This window comes from Hippoglossus stenolepis, chromosome 16, assembly GCF_022539355.2.
Source record: "Hippoglossus stenolepis isolate QCI-W04-F060 chromosome 16, HSTE1.2, whole genome shotgun sequence".
Classification (NCBI taxonomy): Eukaryota; Metazoa; Chordata; class Actinopteri; order Pleuronectiformes; family Pleuronectidae; genus Hippoglossus; species Hippoglossus stenolepis.
In genome coordinates, this window is record NC_061498.1 from 15,349,054 (window position 1) to 15,370,863 (window position 21,810).

General features: G+C 41.8%; 2 protein-coding genes and 1 long non-coding RNA gene across 6 annotated transcripts in view; 2 read left to right on the forward strand and 1 right to left on the reverse strand.

Annotated features, from left to right (window-relative positions):
• svilc (supervillin c) overlaps positions 1-5,303 on the forward strand; it is a 21,115-nt gene extending 15,812 nt beyond the window's left edge. For 2 of the 3 annotated variants that reach the window (XM_035179899.2, XM_035179900.2), the window contains 11 exons: positions 112-292; positions 876-1,194; positions 1,342-1,493; positions 1,639-1,741; positions 1,831-2,035; positions 2,224-2,357; positions 2,442-2,597; positions 3,197-3,340; positions 3,442-3,554; positions 4,431-4,586; positions 4,777-5,303. In XM_035179899.2, the coding sequence (XP_035035790.2) occupies positions 112-292; positions 876-1,194; positions 1,342-1,493; positions 1,639-1,741; positions 1,831-2,035; positions 2,224-2,357; positions 2,442-2,597; positions 3,197-3,340; positions 3,442-3,554; positions 4,431-4,586; positions 4,777-4,866 (1,753 nt within the window). In that variant the 3' untranslated portion in view covers positions 4,867-5,303. The remainder of the gene's footprint in view (positions 1-111; positions 293-875; positions 1,195-1,341; positions 1,494-1,638; positions 1,742-1,830; positions 2,036-2,223; positions 2,358-2,441; positions 2,598-3,196; positions 3,341-3,441; positions 3,555-4,430; positions 4,587-4,776) is intronic. The other variant, XM_047343794.1, reaches the window with a different exon arrangement.
• On the reverse strand, positions 4,997-12,536 carry tmem98 (transmembrane protein 98). Of its 2 annotated transcripts, none has more exons than XM_035179933.2 (7): positions 12,393-12,536; positions 10,275-10,510; positions 9,012-9,185; positions 8,840-8,873; positions 8,156-8,271; positions 7,932-7,991; positions 4,997-7,633 (listed from the first exon to the last, which is right to left on the reverse strand). In XM_035179933.2, exons 2-7 carry the CDS (start codon positions 10,403-10,405, stop codon positions 7,432-7,434), a joined length of 717 nt encoding a protein of 238 aa, XP_035035824.1. In that variant the 5' UTR covers positions 10,406-10,510; positions 12,393-12,536; the 3' UTR covers positions 4,997-7,431. The 2 variants fall into 2 exon arrangements, with proteins under 2 accessions (XP_035035824.1, XP_035035826.1); XM_035179935.2 differs by having other exon boundaries at positions 9,012-9,143; positions 12,393-12,534.
• Positions 7,624-21,810, forward strand: part of LOC118122958 — a 41,855-nt gene continuing 27,668 nt past the window's right edge. The window contains exons 1-4 of the long non-coding RNA XR_007034888.1: positions 7,624-8,005; positions 8,846-9,227; positions 9,706-12,714; positions 15,797-15,900. This is a non-coding gene — a long non-coding RNA (uncharacterized LOC118122958). The remainder of the gene's footprint in view (positions 8,006-8,845; positions 9,228-9,705; positions 12,715-15,796; positions 15,901-21,810) is intronic.

Genomic DNA, 21,810 nt, shown 5'->3' on the forward strand with positions numbered 1-21,810 from the left:
TTACAAACCTCCACTCTACCAGAAAGGCTTACAGTTATACTTTCAAAAATGAGGATAGCTCATATTAATCAAGCAGATATAAAGTCAATCCCCTTTTCCATCTGTTCTCAGGAGGGGAGAGGGTCGTCCCGTCTGGGCGCTGTTCGGCGTCCTCTCAGAGAACAACGAGACGGTTCTGTTCAGAGAGAAGTTTAAGGACTGGACGGGCGGAGACAGGGCTGAAGCTGCGTCAGTGAACCTGGAGACACAGGTTCAGTTTGTTAATGGAAACAAACACGTTCACTTATTTACTGTGTGTGGATTATTCAAGGTTTCACTTACAGATCTTAAACTGTTTTGAAGCAATTACTTTTAATATACAGTGATCAAAATTACAAAATCACAAAATATTTCAGTATCAAGGATAAAAAAATGTTGGGAAAGAACTCTACATTGCGATAGAGATCAGTAACTTATTGGCAGAGCACAACAGTGCTACAAAGACTAATTCTTAGGCTTGTGATCTGATAAGAAAGACTCCTCCATCTTGTTTAGACTAAAAACCATTACTGATTCCACCTTCTAGTGCTGCATAGTACAAGCAATTATAGATTTTGGGACATGTAGGAAAACCCTTGAATAGTAGTTGATAACACAGAGGGATCATAGAATGGAATAGAATAGAATATACTTTTTTTTTGTAATTGCAAAGCTATGCAACAAAATTTAAGTACAAAAATAAATACAAATATAAAAACTGGCCATGTTACAGCAGGTTGCTCATACATAGTCCACACTATTGTTGCACCAATCCCACTTCTTGCACTTAAACGATGGCATTATTGACACTTAAATTTTTTAAACTCTAAAACTCTTTTCTCTCCCCCTCTCGACAGTCTGTCCCAGTTCAAGCTCCCCAATCCGTCTCCCCACCCTCAGACCTCCTGAGCCCCTGCGATGCTAAGGCTCTCGTGTCGGGCCAGTCGTTGGACGGAGACAGTTTGGTCCACAACGTCCTGGGTGGGGTCGATGTCCAGAGAGGTTACGGCGTCATCACGCTGGAGGAAGGACGTGAGATGGAGCTGAGGACGGTTGCAGTGGACACCTGGCACGTGCAGGAGTTCGATGACAGTGAGGTTCCAGTGGAGAGCACAGGGCAGCTTCACCAGGGAGACTCCTACGTCATCCGCTGGACGTACAGCATCAGTGCTGCTGGTGCGTGAGATTCAGAGAAAGAGACCCCACCCCCACATTCCTTACTTCTGATTGCTTGTCCTTTTTATGATATGCACGAGGAAATGCAGATGACTTTACAGTTTTTCAAAAATATAAACAACAGAAGTTCTTCTTTCTTTGCTGTAGATAAGACGAACAGTTTGGATGAATGCAGCAGAGATTCTGGACACAAAGAAAACACAGCCTTCTTCCTGTGGCGAGGTCGTCACTCCAGTGTCAGTGGACGCGACACTGCTGCTTTCCTTTCGATTGGGATGAACAACCTGGAAGAATCGCAGGTAAACGCAGGGCTTTTAAAATCAATCAGCCAAAAATAAATGTAATACATTTTTGTGCTTTTTCCAGTGTTAAGGTATATAAGTTATATGGTATAATATACATTTTCAATTGGCCTCCTTTGTCTCCTTTGCTTTGTTCCTCAAGGTGCTTGTACCTCAGGGAGAGGAACCTCCCTGCTTCCTGCAGCTTTTCCAGGGAGGCCTGGTCATTCATAAGGGCAAACGAGAGGAGGCCTCCACTGAGGCAGGTAGGGTCAATTCAGATTGCTAGGGAAAGTTTTCATCTTCTTGTTTTGCTTTACATTTAAATGTGATTTAATAGTTTTTCTCGTCGCAGAGTGCCGTCTGTTCTGCGTGCGAGGGGAGCTCCCTGAGGAGGGATCTCTGCTCGAGGTGGACTGCTGCTGTGCAGGTCTGCGCTCAAGGGGCTCTGTTGTCCTGCTGAACAGCCAGCAGGGGGTGCTGTACCTCTGGACTGGTTGTAAAGCCCAGGCCAGCACCAGGGAGGTCAGCAAGAGGGCAGTGGAGAGTCTCACTCAAATGTAAGTCACGTATGCTGGATGGAGTTTTGAAAGATTATAGACTTGAGTTATGATTCTAATGTTTGTAATGTGTGTGTGTGTGTGTGTGTGTGTGTGTGTGTGTGTGTGTGTGTGTGTGTGTGTGTGTGTGTGTGTGTGTGTGTGTGTGTGTGTGTGTGTGTGTGTGTGTGTGGGTGTGCGCATATCAGGTGCCCACCAGAGCTGGGTCTCAACAAAAGCTGTCCTGTGAAGGTGCAGGTAATAGAGGAGGGTTCAGAGCCTGCAGATTTCTGGACAGCACTGGGACAGATGGACAGGAAGGCGTATGACTGCATGCTGCAAGGTTAAAAAACACTTTGTTTGGTTTTCTTCCCACAGAACATTATTCTCAGCATTCAGTGCAAAAACGTATTCTGTCTCCTGCCAGATCCAGGAAAGTATAACTTCACACCTCGTCTCTTCCATCTGAGCACCTCCTCCGGGAGCTTTCAGGGTGAAGAGCTGCAGAGTCCCAGCCGGCTGCCGGGGCTGGTGATGGCGATGCCCTTTGTGCAGGAGAGTCTGTACTCTGCTCCACAGCCAGGTGAGAGCAAGACATGAAACTTAACCCTTATTTAATTCAACTCTAATTATTTGTTCAAATCCTCAGGTATGGCCTTAAGATAGATAATCCTGAGTAAAAAAACCTGGAGACAGAAGATGTATATAAGTGCTTTTAACAATGCTCAAACACACTTTATATACAGTAGGTTCAAACCAGAGAAGGCAAATAGAGGTTTAAAATACACATCATTAATCACTATAACAATTTGAGATAAAAAAAGAAAGCACATTTAAAGGGTTCAGATTTTCAAAAGTAATTTAAAAGTCAGTTTCTAATTATAAGTAACTTATCAGAAGTCATGCATGAAAAATATATGTGCATATATTTGTTTTTTAACATTAAGCTTAAAGTTATAAGTTGTATTTTTAAGAACAGGTGATATTACAGGAGGTATATAATGATTAAAATATTTAACTTAACTACACATTTACTCGCTGTCTTTTTCATTTTTGTGTCCTTTTTTCTTGTCGGCAAAACCCAAGCATCCTGCAGGAACCTCAAACTCCCTCTTTTGACTGATTTAATTCCACTTGTTGTCTAATGCTTCCTCCGCCTTTCTTGTCTCTCTTGTCCACCAGTCTTGTTCTTGCTCGACAACCGTCTGGAGGTGTACCTCTGGCAGAGGGGTCAGCCAGAGCAGACGGAGAGCTCAGTCTCGGCCTGGAGCTGCTGGCACGATGAGAGGAAGTGTGCCATGCAGACGGCACTGCAGTACTGCAAAGGTAAATGGGGGATGGGGGGTGTTGACAAGGATGGCTTGTAGGTGAAAGCATTGTTGGCACTTGATGAGTTTACACATGTGCTGTTTTGTTCTGCATCCCAGAGATGAACCCGAGACGCCCACCTCAGGCTTACCTCATCTTAGAGGGGTCGGAACCTCTCACCTTCACTAATGTCTTCCCCCACTGGGAGAGGAGCCTGGGACCCTCCACACAGGTACAAGCACCATGCAGTTATATGAGAAGTTTATCATTAGAGATTAGGTGTATTTCTCTGGTATATCTATGTGTGGGTTGTTTTTGCACTTTATATCTGCTTTATTAATATGAGCTATACTCATTTTTGAAAGTATCACTGAAAGACTCAACTTGTATGAGAGGCAGTGGTGGATGTAACAAAGTACATTTACTTTATGACTGTATCTTAACTTTAGATTTATTTTTGGGTACTTTTCACTTTTATTCTACTACATATATCAGCAAATATTTTGTGGTACATGTTCACATTGTTTTTTTATATTATTGAAAATAATTAATAATTAGATGGGAATTGATCCACTGATCCAATCAGAGCGGGCAGGTGACATTAGACTCCGCCTCTGGTACTTTTACTTGAATACTTCTTTTAATCTATTTATTGTGCTTCCTCCACCACTGCTGTCATGTGTCACCACTGCATTGATCTACCTGTTGAATCAAATTTGCAGCTTGAGTTAAAGCAGTTGGGATCTTCTATCGAACGGGCAAATTCTTGTAGTGATTTATTAATGTTGTTTTTTTGGCGTTAAAGGCACATTTTTAAGTTGCGGAAGATCAACAAAAAGCCTAATATGTTCTCATCATTTTGCCTTAAAAGACATATGAGTTGAATGGGAATTAGTTGATTCAGAGGTATATGAAGTTAATGGAGCCACACACTCTGGAAACAAATTGAAAGGTAATGAACCATTTTAACTCTGACTGGGCTCTGTCTAATTTCTTTCTTCTCCTTTTTGTATCACATATCCCTGTTTATCTTGTTTTTTATGTTGTAGTCTAATTATTAGTGCTGTCTTTTCCTGGGGTGTGTCCGATGTGTGTTTGCGTGTGTCAGGGCAACTCAGGGAGGGTAAAGCTGACCGTGGTGCAGGACGCCCTGGCCCAGCTCATGAAGACCCAGTACCCTCTGGAGGAGCTGCTGCGGAGCCCCTTACCTGAAGGAGTGGACCCCCAGCAGCTGGAGGTCTACCTGTCCGACCAGGACTTCCAGGTAAACTGACGGAGGAGCAGCACTGTGCAGTGATGTTTGTCAACCAGCAGGCTGCAGTATTCACCAGGTTTTGCATATGAAAACACATGCATGCTTTCAGATGATAAATCTGAAAGTTTAGCTAAACCAAACATGTATTTTATATCTATTTAATAAATTTTGTCACTTAATCACCACAATTGTGTTTCAGACTATTTTGGAAATGAAGAGAGATGAATATGCCTCCCTACCGAGCTGGAAGCAAATAGATCTAAAGAAAAGCAAAGGGCTTCTATGCTAGAACAGTGAGCACATGTGGAGGCTGACTGACGCTCCTGCAGCAGGGACTTCTTCCTCCACCGAGAAGGGAGGACGGCGGGCGGGAGGATATTGCCACCGTGTTGTTGCACAAAGGACTACTCACAACGTAATAAAAAGAAGAAAAAAATTCACCTTTATTTATGTCAAAAATTAGTATGGTGTGTGTGGACTTTTTATCGGACATGGATTTCTCTGTAGCTTTTGTCCAGAGCAAAAAAAAAACCAAAAACAAAACAAAATCTCCTATGAAACTTCATTTTATCTGTACAAATCGATGAAAGATAAAAAGAAAAAGGCTGTGTGGGCATCAGTAACAAACTGTGGAAATAAGGATGAGAAAATAAAGGAGTGCTTACAAAAAATATCAGTGCTATTACACAATGTAAACAAGGAGAAAAAAATAAAAGGTTAACCACTTTCTAAATGCTTCCTCCACGATCGATGTCTTTCCATCGAAACATCTCTGCATGTTCAGTTCGATTTTGATTAACAGACGAGCTGCTTTTCTTCCCCACTTAACGATAGTCACCACAATCCTTACGCAACGTGTTTGACCCCCCCGATCGATGAAGTGTATTTAACGGTTGTGCCATATGACGTGCTGATGTGTGTTCACTTGTCTGCCAGACGTTTGTGTGAAAAGGTTTGTGCTATGTGTGTCGCAGCCCTGAGCCCATGTGTTCACAGTGGCTGTGGCTAAAGCCTTATTAGGGCTCCTTGGGGATTGGCTATTAGTAATGCATGAGGGAACAGGTAGACATGCTCCAATAACATCACCCTGGCCCAAAACAACATGCTAATTCTGCCTCACCTGGATCAACACACTGTTCAAACGCGACGAAGCACAAAGACGTACTGTACGAAGTCAAACGCAACATTTTTAGGGGGGGGGGGGTGGAATTGACCTGTAGCACGATTGTTTTCCCTAAAATCTCCAGGTCTGCTTTGATATCTGTGTATTTTTCTTATCCCTATTTCACATGTCAATTGAAACAGCGGATACATTTGATTTTAATATCAAAGTTTCATTTAACAAACATTTTGGGGACTGAATTAAAGAGCAAGTGTTTCTTTTTTTGTTTACTGACTTTTGGAGGTTTTGCTGAAGCCGAAACATCTCAGTGGTCCCCTGGTGGCTGGCTGCAGTATAGGTCATAACCCTGGCCTCCTCCATGTTAGTGGATGGGACATGGACAGAACTAAAAGTCACAAACTAAAAGTCACATCAAACTTCAAACTAATTTTTCTGTCATTTTAGGTCGTTCTTATCACACTGAAGTTTGTTCAAGTGTTCATTCTTTTAGTTTGTTTGGTTTTAATTAGTTATTTGATGCAGTAAATCGTGATTTGATTGGTCGGGGCGGGACTCTGGATTCTGTGGCTCCATTCCCTGATCGCTATTGTGCAGATGGCGTCATTAGCACAAGATGGCAGCATTCGTATCCAGGATATCTTTGCTTCATTTCAGGATATTGAGAGAAAGCATCGTCCATCTTTACAGTGTATGCTACAGTCATAATGCAACAAAGGTATGGAACAAATCACAGTTTTGGCCCGATGATGGCGCTAGATGAAAAGTTAATTGAACAAAAAGTTATATTATCCTCAGGGGAACGTGTACATTTGTCCAGATTTTTGTGCCAGTCAGTTTTTAAACATTGCAGAACAAGTTGTTGGTATTGCTAGAGGAAAAGTCAAGGTGTCAGCAAAGTCATAAGGGTTCATCTTCCTGGAACTATGAACATCTGCCCAGAACTTTGTGCCAATCCGTCCAGTACAAGTTGAGATATTCTATTCTGGATTAAAGTGCTGCTATGGCTGATGACTTTCAAGTGGGCCAATTAATCCTAAAACCGTCCAAATGGACAAAGGGCATTATTCAACAAGAACAAACTTTTACTGATGCTAAAACTATAGATTTTGGTCTCTGCAGCTGAATGCAACACAGACGGGTGATTTAAGTGCATCAGGGACATTTTAGAGCGTCCTCGAGTCACGCTGACCCCTCAGATTCTACATGAGTCAGGTTAGTGTTCCGTTGGTCCACTGAGTTGGAGCTCACAAGCTAACAGGGTGTTATTTTCCTCAGAATGGATTAGCTGACTAAGCCTCCATGTGACTGTGCAGTGCTGCAGAGATTGGATTTAGGCCTCCCGCTGGGTGATGGCGCACTCAAGAAGAAATTTCCAAAGGCCTTTCACTTGCAGGCAGCTTACATCTTTAACAGAGCAACTCTGAAAAACATCTGCTGTAGGGTTACATACAAAAAAAAAAGCCTGTATGTGGGAGTGTGTGACGTTTACTTTCCAGAAATCCCTATGTAGCTGTGGTGGAAGGTGAGCTCCAGCACGCCTCGCAGCAAAAATACAATTGTTGGGTCCACGGGCGAGTCTGAAGTCAGAAGTCCTTATTAACTTTGGGTAATGTGCCTTTTCAACACCGTCTATGTGACTGTTAAGTATCAACTGAGCTCATGGCTAAAAAAACGGAGCCGTGTTCGTGACGGTCTGCTGCTGTTCTACTTCTGTCAGTGTCTGTGCTCGCTCTAAATGGCCTGCTCTCTCTGTGCGTCAGCTCCGAGCATGCCTCGATCCGGTTCAGAGGCCAGCGCCGCCTCGCGCAAAACCACCATGTGATCTTCTGCGGCGTGGAGCGACTGGTCGATCCAGTCCATACTGCCAGACATGTGACAGGCGTTGCGGGTGACCAGCACCAGGTGGCTGACTGAGAGGAGCAGAGCGGTGGCCCTGGGGAGGAAGAGACAAAAGAAGTTTGATTAAACTGTCTTCACTCCCTTTTTCATTTGGCTGCTGCTGGATGAAAATCAGTTATTTACAGGAATAGAATGGTTCTGTACACTGTGGGCTGCATAAAGTTTTTGAGTGAATGATGAAAAACACCAACTTTTGAATGACATTGTTTTCCTGTTTCCTGCAGTCTCTAAACATATCCTTGTTTATCTCAAAGATTATTAAATTATTGATCAATTTAAGCTCAATGGTCTTTGCTGTCTCCCTCTTAAAATGGATGAATAGATGTGATTACCTGGCGTCCAGGAGAATTGGATCCAAAGGAGGGTACATGGATCTGACAACGTCGTCCACCCTGGGAGCAGGCAGGTAAGGAGGAGGAAGAAGAGGAAGAATAGGAAGCAGGCGAGGAGGAGGAAGCAGGGGTGGAGGAGGCAGATTTGAAGGAGGAAGAGGAGGCAGGTTAGCTCCAGGCCAGTACCGTGGCGACAGAAAGTTGTGGTGAGGTGTGTGCGTTACCTCGGGCTGATGCGTTTTGCCACGGTGATAATGTCACTCAGACTCGCTGGCGCTTTGACCTTTGCCCCTGAGCCCATTGTCATGGCAACCAGCTTCTCAGTCAAGGTGTGGCAGATCTGTTTGAGGAAAAACAGCGTAACATAAATGAAACAAGGAAATTACGAACGATTATATAGAAATGAAATACCTCATAAGCCACTGTGTTAATTCCAAATCATTTCCTGCCTCCTGAGTATTGTGATCATATATTTAAGGTCTTGTGGCACCTCAGTAGTCTAATGTGGAACTAATTGGATAATCGATTAGTCATTTTTCATGCACAACTACTGAAGTGCCAAATAATTCCTGATTCCAGCTTCTCTAAAGAAAATACTTCCTGCTTTCTTTGTCACATATCACAGTAAATTAAATATTTTGGGGCTTTGAACTGTTGGTTGGACAAAACAAGACATTTGTAGATTTCCCATTCAGATTGTTAAATAATCAGAGGAAACTTTGAGATCTGGACAAAACAGGACTTTTGATATTAGCTGCATTTTTCCTATGTTTTCTTATGTTTTCATAGACCAAACAATTTGAGCAACTGAATGAAACAACAACAAAATCTATCTCCTACACACTTGTAGTCAAATACTGTAAAATAAATGAAAACTAGAAAAACAAGAGAGAAATTACTTCCATTACCTTCAGGATGGAGATGCAGTGAGAGACCAGACCACTGTTGGAGAAAATGTCATAGAATTAGGATTAGGATTCACAGCGCTGATTGAAACACAACATTGACACTGATGGAGGTAAGTTCACGTCTAAAACTCTAAACTTCACGCCATGTCACGATGCTGCTGTTCAGACATACGAGGCGTCTTCAATCCAGTCCTCGTTGTCCAGGATGGCCTCGATGTGAGGGTTGGTGATGACCACGTCGTCCAGCTCCAGCTCCGACAGTTCGCTCTGAGTCTCCATGGCTCCGATCAGATCGACCGTCGGTCTGAGAAACAGGTTGAAGCAGAAGCGAGTGAAGCCTTGCTGTCTTCAGTTTGTAGAGAAAAACATAAATGGAAATAATCTGCAGGTAAGATGATTTGACTTTTTTTCCTTCTTCCTTGAGTGAAAGTTGCAAACAATGTCACATTTCTCCAAAACTAATATCTATGAATATAAAGTGCTGAATTAATGTGCTGAACAAAGAAGCAACCTAGTGCAAATAATTTCCCCCTTATAATATTATTTAATTTGGTTGATATTTCTTAGATTTGTATGAGAATTTAATAATTTTTTGGGTAATGGATTTATAGTAGATTGTTATATTTATTGAGGCTTGAAAATGTACCTAAAGATGTACGGGGATCTTAGCGCAAGCGAGGGCTATTTGAGTGTGAGCGGAGGGTTAGTTGAAGCCCTCCTCTCAAACTGAAACACCACACTCTTTCCGTACATTTTCAGGTCTTAATAAACATAAGAATCCATTATAAATCCATTACAAAGTACTGTATTAAATTCTCAAATAGCACCTGCACACGCTGTGCTTGCACATTTTGTTGCTTGGACAGATCTCCTGCGCTCCAGCTTCACCTCTTTTCCTCGTGCTCACGCTCTTGGATTTCTCCTCCTCTCTTGGATTTTGCCTTCTTCGCTGGATTTTTTTGTGCAAAAAGTCTTCAAGCAACAAAATATCTGTGTGCAAATCTGAGCACAAGCACCTGAGTGCAAGCACCGGGATTCGATTCAAGCATAACAAAATCTGAACGGGAATTCAGTAAGTCCTGCTCTCAATAACACTCTTGAATAAAGACAGGAAGACAACCCATAAAGAAGAATGTATTCATATCAACTTTACTGATTGTTTTTGTTTACTGCACTTATTTGCTTTTTTCTTTATGATGCATAGAATAATCAATCATGCACCTCTGAGTTGATTATATGTCACCATTAATATTAAAATTGCAAATTGTAAAAGAATAGTGTGAATCGATAGTATATGAAGGCACAAATTTGGTCTTTCTACTGAACCTGTTCGTACAGTGTCATACAGCAGCAATGCAGAGAAACCACGTTGCAGAGTTGACAGTGAAATACAAACACTAAACTCAATAGAAGTTGTAAAGTGCTGTTAACTGACTTGGTGTCGAAGTGGTGCAGCAGGTCGTGAGGGTGGCAGTAGCGGTGTCTGCACACCACCACCAGGGCAATGAAGGAGGCCAGGAAAATGGTGGTCAACACCCCAATGGCTACGATCACCACCGTCTCCATGGCGACTCCGGCTCCCACCACCAGCAACTCGTCAAGAGGAAGAAAAAAAAAAAGTCCAATCAGGGCCGGATGATTCTCCGAGCTCGATCACGGGCGGGTGCTCATCTGTCAAGGGGAGAGAAGCGTTTGGTCTCTAGTCTGATTGGGGTGACATCAAACCCGCAGAAGAGCGACAAATATCGACACCCTTGAGGATATAACAGCGAGAGATTTCCCTGATTTCCATTTTTGTCGAGACATAAACCACCTCCAGGCCCTTGTAGGGAAGAATCCTATCAGCAGTGTTTTGTCTGATTCTAAATATGGCACACCTACACTGCACACATAAAGTTGATCTTTATCTGAGAACATTAAACGCTGAACTGCACTTGGCCTTTGTTTGCACTTTGTATTGAGAACGGATTCAGAGACGTTTTCCTACATTCTGCAGCCCCAGTCAACAACGACATCAATTCTATTCAACTATAACAAGCAGCCTCAAAGTCAACAGCTTGAAAAACTGCGTCTCAACCCTCAGTCTTAACCTCTACAAAGAAGGAAACTAGGAGAATAAAACCCCACGTGAACTTTGACCTCTTACCCTCTGATGTTTTCAGTGCAGGCTGAACTATTTTTGGATTATCTGCAGGTTGATTTCTCTGACATGCTCCCACATCGAGCGTCTCTCTGAAAAGTGTGAAGTAAACCTGCTCTCTTCCCAGTCTGGTCACTCATTAACTCGCCCTGCCCCGCCTGATCGCTGGTGAGTGAATTCTCCAGAGGGAAGCTGTCATTGGACACTAAGACAGCTTTCTGTGCAGAGAGTAATTGATTTGTAATTAGGCTGTAGCTTTTTCAAAGCAGGGGTTCTGCTTCCTGCGCACAAATGACCACACGAGAGCTGCACTTTCAACCTTACAACATTTTAAACCTGCATTTTGTTTTAGCCCCGGATGATTATGTGAGATTCAGCCGTGGAATGCTGTAATTCTTTAATCAGATTAATTTGTGTTACACTCGCCGTATCGTACAGGGCTTTCTCCCGACTCTCTCATGCCTAGGAGCTTTTTTCTGGCTCCTTTTCTTTTCACGGGCTGCTGCTCTCCTAAAGCCTGCAAACCCCACTGCTATAATGGAAACATGTTAAAGTAAACTGTGTGACTTTTAAAAGTGTTTCAGGGGAAAGAAAAACTCCAGAGGGCCGCTCACTTTTCAGCACTCTAAATATCCTTCAGTCTGTTAAAAGCCATCAGTGGAAACAGCAGAGCTTTTTTTGTCCACATAAAAATGTATCAAATCCTGTAAAAAAACTAACTTTTGGTGTCGTTTAAGGAGGACTAACTTTTTCCACCAAACCCTAACTAAGACTAACGTTGATTTTCTGACAGTATTTATTACAACTTATACCGAAGTAAATGATCTGTTTCCAGCACTGCAAATAACAAATACTGCAAAGAGTATTCTACAGATAAACCACAACAATGTAAAACAATCAGGGAAAATAAATTCGAAGTAACACTGTACATAATCCCCCTGTTGAACTTTATTTGTCCCTGTAAGAGCAACTTTCCTGTCAAAAGTGGCCCCCAACCAGCTTAACAGAAATATGTATCATTCCACCACTGTATCCAAACATAGAATAAAGGAGCATAGAGCATATAGGAGCACAAACACATTACAAACTATTATCAATATGTCGAGAAGATGGACAACAGAGTCCATTATACAAAAGGTCTGGGTTTTGTTCCTATGCCGGTAAACATTTTTTACCAAATGTATTTGTTTCACCATATTCATGTTATTTTTCCTAAGATTAAGGATCATTAACAAACACACAAAGACCATTCTTCATGAATAACAATAAAACTTTTTCACTAAAGGATACACTTTTTGAGTCTATTTAAACAACTTTATACAGAAAATATGAATTATAGTCACACCTAAGAAACACTTTAAAAGGTTGTTTATGAAAGGTAGAAAACTCTAAACTTGTTTTGCAGCCACTCACCTCAACATTTTGTGCTTTTCGTCGGTTTCCTCTCGGGACGCACACAATCCTAAACTCTCCTCTCTGCCATCGGGAGCGCGGAGACGGCACCGAAATCTCCAAAACCTGGGGCGTCGCGAACGCGCACAGAGGCAGGGCCCCATTAGGTGCGTGAACTTTTTCAGGCTCGATAAACTTTAACAGCGCGCGTGGGTGGCAGCCTCGGCCACGCGGGTGGTACTTGTGTGTGTGCGTAAAGCGCGCTCCCGCTGTCACGTAAGTAAAGCTGCATTGCTCCAAACGAGGAACTCAAGTGGATGCGTGTAACACGTGGTGGCGTCAGGTAACTGCTGCTCGGTGCGAGTCACATGAGAAACTACTGTTTATCTTGAGTGCAAATGATACATGTTCCATATGCAGTTAATATCCGTACTATAGACTGTGGTGAAAGTATTTATTTGTACATTTACTCAAGTAACTAAGGTCAATTAAGTACAGTTCTAGGTACAAAAACTACTCATGTAGCTTCTGAAGAGACTGTTGTATAATATATATTATTTTAAAGTCACAGAGCTCACGTAATCACTTGAATGACACTTAAAACAACCCTAGAGTCGTACAAACAACCATAGAGTGATCCAAAGAGACTAGAAAGGGATGAACATAGAGATGAAAAGTTACCAGGAGACACAAAACTATGTCGGAAAACAATGAAACAGAAACAAACAACAACAAAGAGGATCAAAAGACTCACAAAACAACGACAAAGACACTCAAAATGGTGGCAGAGACACAAAATGACCACAAAGAGATCCCAAACAGCTTGAAAGCTATTCAACCTTCAAACCATTTCACTTTAAACCTTCAAACCTCAGCCTTTTCGTTATACATTAATCCCCTGTGCCTAGTTCCACTGCATGTGAAGCAGATCCATACCACCAGCAGAGATAGATACTCCCTATGAGACTGAGTCCAGAATAAAAGCCTGCAAAAGCTGGTTAATGTTTGAGCGATGCATCGTGGCGTATGTCTGTGCTGCAGTCGTGTTCTCTCGGCTTACAAGAGCAGCCTGGCCTTGGCTAAGGAATATTTTTATTTTACAGTCATGGTGGAGAACAGAAGTGTAGAGTCTCAGTCTCACTGAAATACCTTTTAATAAATATTAAATACGGCTCACACACTTTCTTATAACTTTCATCGTAAAAGGAAACTTCTTTGAGTCTCGTTCTCAACCACATATTATTAATCACTGGCAGCTTTTCACTGATGCCAGTCAAAAGGCAGTCAAGTGTTATCCAATAGCTGTATTGAACAGTGGCAGAGCTTATCAGCCACTAATGGCCAATTCCCTCTGAAAGCAAAGCGGCTCAGCTGTAATTGAACTATTAGCTGCCGAGGATGCTGCAGAGGTGAATGTAAGAGCTGTACAGGAAAGGCTTGATTTATCCACTGAGTTAACACCGGAAAAATAATAATTTATTCATTGAAAACTGGTTAAACTGCCTTTATGTTCCATGGTAGAAAATAGTGGACTAAATCAGCCAGTACCCTATAACCCGGATTATAGAAGCTTTTAATTTCTTCCATGGAGAAAACCTGCAACTTACAGGGAGTGATGCATTTTACCTTTCAGGCAGCTGCAATTATTCAGAGCAGCAACTGTAAGAACTTGATCATTTTTATGAATGAGCAGCTAAAACAGCTTGAAATTAAGGGACCAACAGATTTAAATTTATAAACGAGAACGGCCCTTAAAGAGTGCATACCTCCACCAAGGCCGAAGCAATCCTACACATGATTGTCTAGTTTCTATAGTCGGGATACAAAAGAGAAAAAGTGTCTGGTAACCTAATAGATTTATTTGTCACAAAACCATTAAAGAAAAATAAAACCTGGATCTGCCCCTTAATCTGCATTCACAACAATATTTTACCGGTTCCTGTCAGGCACAGGCCCCATCCCTCCACCAAGTTTGCTGGAAATCAGTTTGCTAGTTTTTTGCGTGATCCTGCTAACAGGCAATCATAGTTGTTAGATGTAGTTGTAAGTGCAAAATTTGTGTGCATATATTTTCATAAATAAGTTTCCTCGTGATTTTTTGGTTACTCCATCATGAGGATGTTTACAGAAGCAGCAGTCGCTCTGCCGTCGCTCTGCCGTCGCTCTGTCATTAGTGTTTTACCATATCCATAATCTGAGCCAATGGATGGAATCATAACAGAAATCTCCATCTGTTGTCTTCTTTTAAACCCGCGTGCCAGCAGCTGCTGAGTCCTGCAGTCGACAGCAGGTGGGAGATGACTCGCGGTTTCATTTATCATTATCCAGACTCAGGTGTGCTTCAGTCATTCAGTCCCTTGCCGAACCCCTACTGACTATATAAGGACTTGTACAGTATGTAGAGGACTGAGACATGCTGCCTTCTCTCCTCTCGTCTCTCCATCATTTGTCATCCTGTCAAAGCCACAAACACAATGCACGATGGTATTGCATATTGCACGATGCATATTGGGAAACAGTGAGTCCACTATATAGGTTATAAATACATTTCACTAAACATTCGGAAAGCAATACAAAATGGTGGATACACCATGTAGTGGACTATATAGTGATTAGTGAGTGAGCTGGAACACAGTCTTTCTGGTGTTGTCCTCAAACACTCACTGAGGACAGCGACTCATCAGTGATGCTCCGTCTGCCACAGACTGATCGATGTGGAGTGAGGAAGTGGGCTCGTTTACAGTCCCCGTGGCCTTTCAGGACATCTGTGTGTCCTGTGCAGAGGGGGAGGCATTAAGTGTGTGTGTGTTGGGGGTATTTCTTTAACAGATGGCTGTGGGTGGCCTTTTGAGAAGCTGTGGATCTACAGCAGCACTCTGATGATTTATCTATGGCTTGTTGTGCCTTAATCAGAAACAGTGTCGGCGCTTGACAACACGCTTTGGGTTTGATGCCTGTCGCTGACAGAGTGCTTGGCAATACAAATGTATCTCCCCCGGCAGCCACCCCGGCAGGTGCGCTTTATTAAGCAGAAAATCCATCAACTTTAGCAATTTCTTGCTGTGTTATTTCATATTATTTTGATGACTGGGACTCTGATTGAATTTGATGCTGTCATAAATAGATGTATATTAAAGCAGAATTTTCTCTCTCTCTCTCACTTCTGTGCCTCGGCTGACTTCATTCCCTCCCTCTTCTTTTTCTGCCTGAGTCGACACAGTAAATGAAAATATGTTTGCTTCAAAGATAAATTCTTGCAAAGTCCTCCGACAGTTCTACTGGAAAACATAGCTGACCTGTCTGCAGGGAGAATTGTTGTTAAAGTTCCATATTGCGTTCTCATAAGCCATCTTTTGTGTTTTGTGGGGTTGGTTATTCTTCTGATTACAAAACCCCCCAGATATTTAGTTTTTTTGTTTTATCAGCATCGTGAAGCTGGAGGCAAACCACTGCAACACCATCTGTATCCAAGAGGCAGAAGAAGCAGAGACAACTCAGAGACATGGGTGATGAGGCCTATAAGAAAAAGGTAAGTTAAAGTATAACAAGTATAGTTTAAAATTCTTTTCAACATGTTTAGTTCTGAGCTCAACCTCTGGGGGTTGTAACATGGAGGCCGATTTGTGTGTTGTGGAAACCAAGCGTCCCCTGTCCTCTGTGTGTTTTACATGTGCAGTGTGAAACCATGAGGTTTGTCATATATCGATTTTGGTTCTGCTGCATTGAGCTTGACTGACCACGCGTGGTTAGAGACATCAGCCCCTGCCAGGCCACCAACAGACGGCTACACTGTTATTAATAGATTTTTTAATAATCTATGATTCTTGAGTATTACGGGATAAGTGGTGGGAGGTGTCAGCTTTAAGTTGTTACAAGTACACATCGCTGTACTCACACTAACGCTGATTTTCAGTTAAAATTTGAAGAAAATTGGAGGACCAGATAACCCAATGGTCAGATTGCAGTGGTGCAGACGCCTAGAGCGGCTGATCCCGGTTCGACTCCTGGTTGGTCGGACCTGTGTCTCATTCCCCTTCTCTCTCACCCTGTTTGCTGTCCAACCTCCACTGTCCTATCCCATAAAGGGATCGAAAATCCCAGCTCACAACACATTTAAATATACAATGTAAGACAGTTTTGTGTCTTTATAGGTTTTAATTCTGTTGATTTAAATTAATTCATACTCCTTTTGTGATGCTTAGTAATGGTCACACATTTCTTGTAGTGATCATGGATAGAGGTGTCAGTATTGTTTCCCTTTGGAGGGTGGGGTCCTCTTCAATGTCAGGATGAGGAGTTGATGTGTCTGGAAGGAGCTTGAAGTTGCACAGTTGCTTTTTTGCATTTATTCATGCGGCAACAGATTCTTTTGCCCACTTGGGGGCAGTGGAAACAACTTTGACATGACATCATGTGAAGCTTGTTGGCAAATCCAATAATAAGATGTGTTGTTACATAAAAATTCCCAAATTTGTTGCAGTGACCCAACTCCTCCAGCATCCTCCCAGCTTATATTTGTGTTGTCTGTCTTCATGTAGTTTATAATTTAAAAAATAGGGTCCAATATGAGACCTGTGTTCCCAAGGGATTTGCAGCTTTTCAAAGAAAATGGACGAGAGGCAGCAGTTCTGTCTAACTCATCACATTATGTGTGGGTCTGCCGTGTTCCCGAGACCATTTTGGCACAAGATGACTTCAAATGAGAGGCACAGAGGCAAAGATGAGGGGAGAAGAGCAAGAAGACACTTATTGTTATCTGCAGATCCATTGACAAGACCATGATTTAAAAAGCTTTTATCTGGGTACAGAAGAAAGTCTGAGTTACTACACGCACTATATATAAATTCTGTTTATTGTGAGTTTTCTTGCATGACAACAATACAGACGACAGGATTCTTTTGTGTGATAAGAACATTTGAGCTCATGACGTAAACTGTTACTGCGCCTAGGACTGGATCACTGGCAGATTTCATAATCGGTCGAGTCTGAATAAAACCCTATGACACACTCTGTGCATGCTTAGTTTCATAATTTTCCTCTTTCAAGTGTCACTTATGATAAAGTTGGCTTTTAAAGTCCCTGTTTTATAAGACCTGTTCTGCTCAGAACGGTCTCTGTCATCCAATGTTTTAAAAAGCCAATTTTCAGGGATCGGCGACTTAGACTTTGCGCCTCTATAAAAGAAAAAAAAAGTTATAAAAGCAAAACCAGGGTTTTTCTGAATGTTCTTGGCTTCACCCCCGGGATCTACAATCCCTGCAGCTCCAAAGGCTTACATGGCTTCCTATTTTATAAGCAGCTGAGCTGGAAATGCAGGAAGCTCTCTGTGACTGAGAGCGATACAATGGGGCTGGGTAGGGTGGGTTTAGATAAAGGGTGGGGGGACTCGGTGGAGTATAGGACATAGAAATGTCCTTGAGAATCCAGACGGCATTTAGCCAAACAGCTCTGCCTCTTTAGTTTCCTTGTCTTTGTCTCTGCAGCGCTGCTGAAATCCTTTTGTTGGCTGGAAAACAAAGAAAACAGCAAACATTTTTCTTTTGCTGCTTTTGCTGCAGATCAGCCATTGAGGCATTCCAGCATGTGTTTGTGTATGTTGTGTACATTAGTGATACAATCACTCTCAGCTGATCTCACAAAACAGTATTTCAGGATCGTCATCTTTAGTACGATGACATTCATATGATGAGAATATATTTCAATTTAATATTGGTTTAATTGTTTTGCATTTTCCAAAGCCCCTTTTCCACTGGTCCAAAAACCCACTAAAAAAACCTCTGAGTACCTGATCATTATGGTGTAAAAAAGCGTCTTTAACCAAGAAACACAGACACAAAGTGTAACGTTATAAATGCTGAATAGATTTAAGTGCAGTGTCACCACAACTTGTCTACCACTTAATGCAGAAACGTAAACATACCTGTACCTGTACTGTAACTTCAAAAAAACGTAACTTTAGAGTACAAACTCTCCAGTTGATGAAGGGCTGCTTGGGCCTTATTTACTTTTCACAAGTGTAGTGGATGTATTGTGTTCGATTCCCCGTTTGGCTGTAAAGACCATTACACATACATTCACTTTATAGTGTGTTGTCTTCTGCTCCTCAGAGAAAACCTTTCTTTGAATGTTACCTGAATAACAAGCTGATTTATTGTCTGTTTAACTGTCGCAGCATTAATTCACTGTGGGCTCTGACAAAAGTATCTGGTTCTCTAACCTATAAATGCTCCTCTGTGTTCAGCTGCTCATCACTTTGTGATTCTGATGTTTGGAGCTGGGCAGGTTATGTGCAGGAAACAAAAACAGCTGCCTGCTGTGACTGAAAATGACTGAATGAGAGCAGTGAGAGTCAAACCAGACAATGAGGATGTAAACAGACGGCTAAACAATGAGCTGCAGATTCAGGTGATAATTCTTTGAATGTTCATCACTGCAAGTCACCCTGTCACAGGATTGTGACATTTTCATTTGATACCTTGTCATTTTATAAGAATATACTGAGGATAAGAGCCTGATGCTGATACAATGCTAGGATGTGTGTGCGTGTTATATTGGCCAATTATTCCTAAGATGTTATCAAACTTGAATTTAATAATAACATTTAAATTAAACTAAACTATGAATAAAAAGAGAACAAAAATAAACCAAATAGATAGAACTTGAATCAAGAATAAAAAGAAAACATATATGCTCACCTTCTCTGCATCATTTATTCAGTAAAATACAATTTTTCATATCAGAGAATTTCAGCAAACAAATGCTGCTGCCAGTGTATTTGTGAGAGGCATAACTGCCCAATATTAATTGGCCAGCTCATGAAATCAGTCAGTCTCTACTTCTTTAGATTATAGCCACCTTGTAGGAAAATATGTGTTAAGCGTCAGTTACAGCTTAACAGTGACAGCGCCTCTCCTTTTCTTTTTTGGGGGTAAAATAATCACAATAATTCGAGAGAAACATTTCTTTGGTGACACAGTCGCATCAAAACATACTCATCATTATGAGCAAAAGAATCGTACTGATCTCAAGTTTACAAAAGTCATCCTCCAGTAACAGATATACAGTAGAGGTGCTGTAGGTTCAATGTAAAACACTATATGTTTTTTATTTAAAAAGTAAAACATCATTAAATGATATCACATAATTTCCTTGTCGGAGGTTTCTTTGAACTGACACTTCATCATTGACTCTGTAGGACGTAAATTGAAGCTTGGTGAAGAATTTAATCTTGACATTTGAGTCCTGACCAAATGACCACAGTGATTTAACATACTACATATGTTTTATCAAAGGCAGAAGAACTACGGTGTGAAGTCGACCTGAAAATGAACTTCAGCCCTGCGTCATACTGACCCTCTGGCTGTTTGGGGTCGTCCATGTGCTCCCCCCCCTGCGCTGAGTTCCCTCTGACTTGACATGCACGCTGGCTCGCAGGCAGAACTCAGGCAGCTAATCCCTCTATGTTAACAATCATGACATCTCTCTGCTGTTTCTACCAGTCAGCAAATGGTTTTTCCAATCCCGTGGCACATTTTGCACGTTTCAGCTCCTCTAGAACCTAGTTTTTTCCTCCTGTTACCAGGGAACTGACATGATGAATATTCTCCATTTCCAACTGTGTATTTTCCATTTCTCTCTCCATTGTAATTGCACTTTTTTGTCCACTTATCTTTCCAGATGTTGCTGCATCTATTTTCTACAACTTCCAACATTTGCAGTCTAATTTAATTGGATCAAATTAGATTTACGAGATACACTCCCCTCTTGATTTCTTATCAAAGCACTGAGGAGCTGAGAAATTGCTTCCTCCTCAGATTCTGCCCCAAATCTTTATACATTTCTTGCCTTTGAGAAAAAGGAGAAAAGCCAAAGGGAGAGTGTGAAGACCTTTATCTTTGTTGCAGGTACATTGATAGATCCGCTGTTGCTGTGAGACCAATTCATACAGAACAGTGGAGTGTGTTGCCCTCTCACACGGATGTATGAAATATTAAATAATGCAGCAAGCGGAGTTAACCTGAGCCTTGAGTTTAAGTAAAACAGATATTTCTAAAAGGCAGAGAGGAGAGTAATAACAAGCTGCCGATTTTCCTGACTGAGTAGACCGAAGCTTTGTGAGAGGTCAGGGACTAAGAAGACATAAGTTGTAGAAAAGGCAAAAGAGTTGTACTGAAGAATCTAAATATCAAAGTTAGCTCAGTGTGGCATTTCACATGTTCAATATTCATGCAGACGAGGTGAGGTAGTTAAACAGCCTGCTGGCATTTTTGGGGAGTCGTATATAATAAATTAATAAACTAAATTCTTTGTAGTTTAGTATTTTATTTGGACAGGAATCAACTATCTGCCTTTAGAGAATTTCTCTCTCTGTCCCTCTGAATGTTTTTGCAGCTAAATCTTCAGTCTGCCATCTGTCCAGTCAGAAAAGAAACTGCTGAAAATGTCTACACAGTGTCCTGCTGGCACAGTTGGCAACGTGAAACCAAACTGGCCTGGTGCCTTTGTGATGTGGAAACGTCCCCCTCTCCCTCCAATACTGACTCCTCCATCAATAACCACACAAAGACAAATATATGAATGTGTACGTGTGTGTTGTCCATAGTGTTGGGTATTGTTTGGGTTTCTTACAATGTCGGTGCTAAATCAATACTTTAAAAACAGTTTTGGTGCCAGAGCAGAAACTTAAAAAGGAAAACCACTGCCGGCTGATGTGCTCACCATTGTTCACACAAGCAGTCAAACACGGCGCATCACTCTGCTTTCAAATTACCTAAACCTGTCAGAACCTGTCAGCTGAGTTTGGACCACAATTTAAAAATGATATTGAGGTTTAGGTCAGGTCGGTCACGTTGGCTGGGCAGATTGATTTCAGTGAAAACAAGCAATAACCGTTTGTGTCAGGGACAGGATTCGGGTCGGGCTCACTTTTATTTTTTCTAGTGCAACGGATTTCGGTACCTGACCCGAGTTGTCCATGTGGCCCTCTTGGAAATTGCTGTGTAATTGTTATGTTCAATTGAATGACTGGACTCAATGTGTTAGAACACTGGGGCAGAGACACGATTAGAGTGGAAGTAAGGGTTTAGGATTTTAGCATGTTAATGGAATGTCAAGATATTGTGCTGACTCAGGCTAGCAACAAGACATGCTATCAGACTGGTGATACTCAGGTGCTGCATCCAGAGTCATGTGTTCTCCTGTACCAGGAGTCCCAGGGACACAATGTAACGTGAGGTCCACAGTGTTCAGGGGGTTTGAGTTCCGAGTGTGGCTGCATGAGGTGAGCAGGTGGTTCTCAGTATAAGAAAAAACACAACAGGTTACAATCAGGTGGAAAGTCAGGTAATAGAGCCGATATTTCTGCAGAGACTTGGTTGGTTGAATGTTTTAATCAAAGACTGTAGGATGGCGCATCTTCCAGAAGTGAAGCCAAAATATA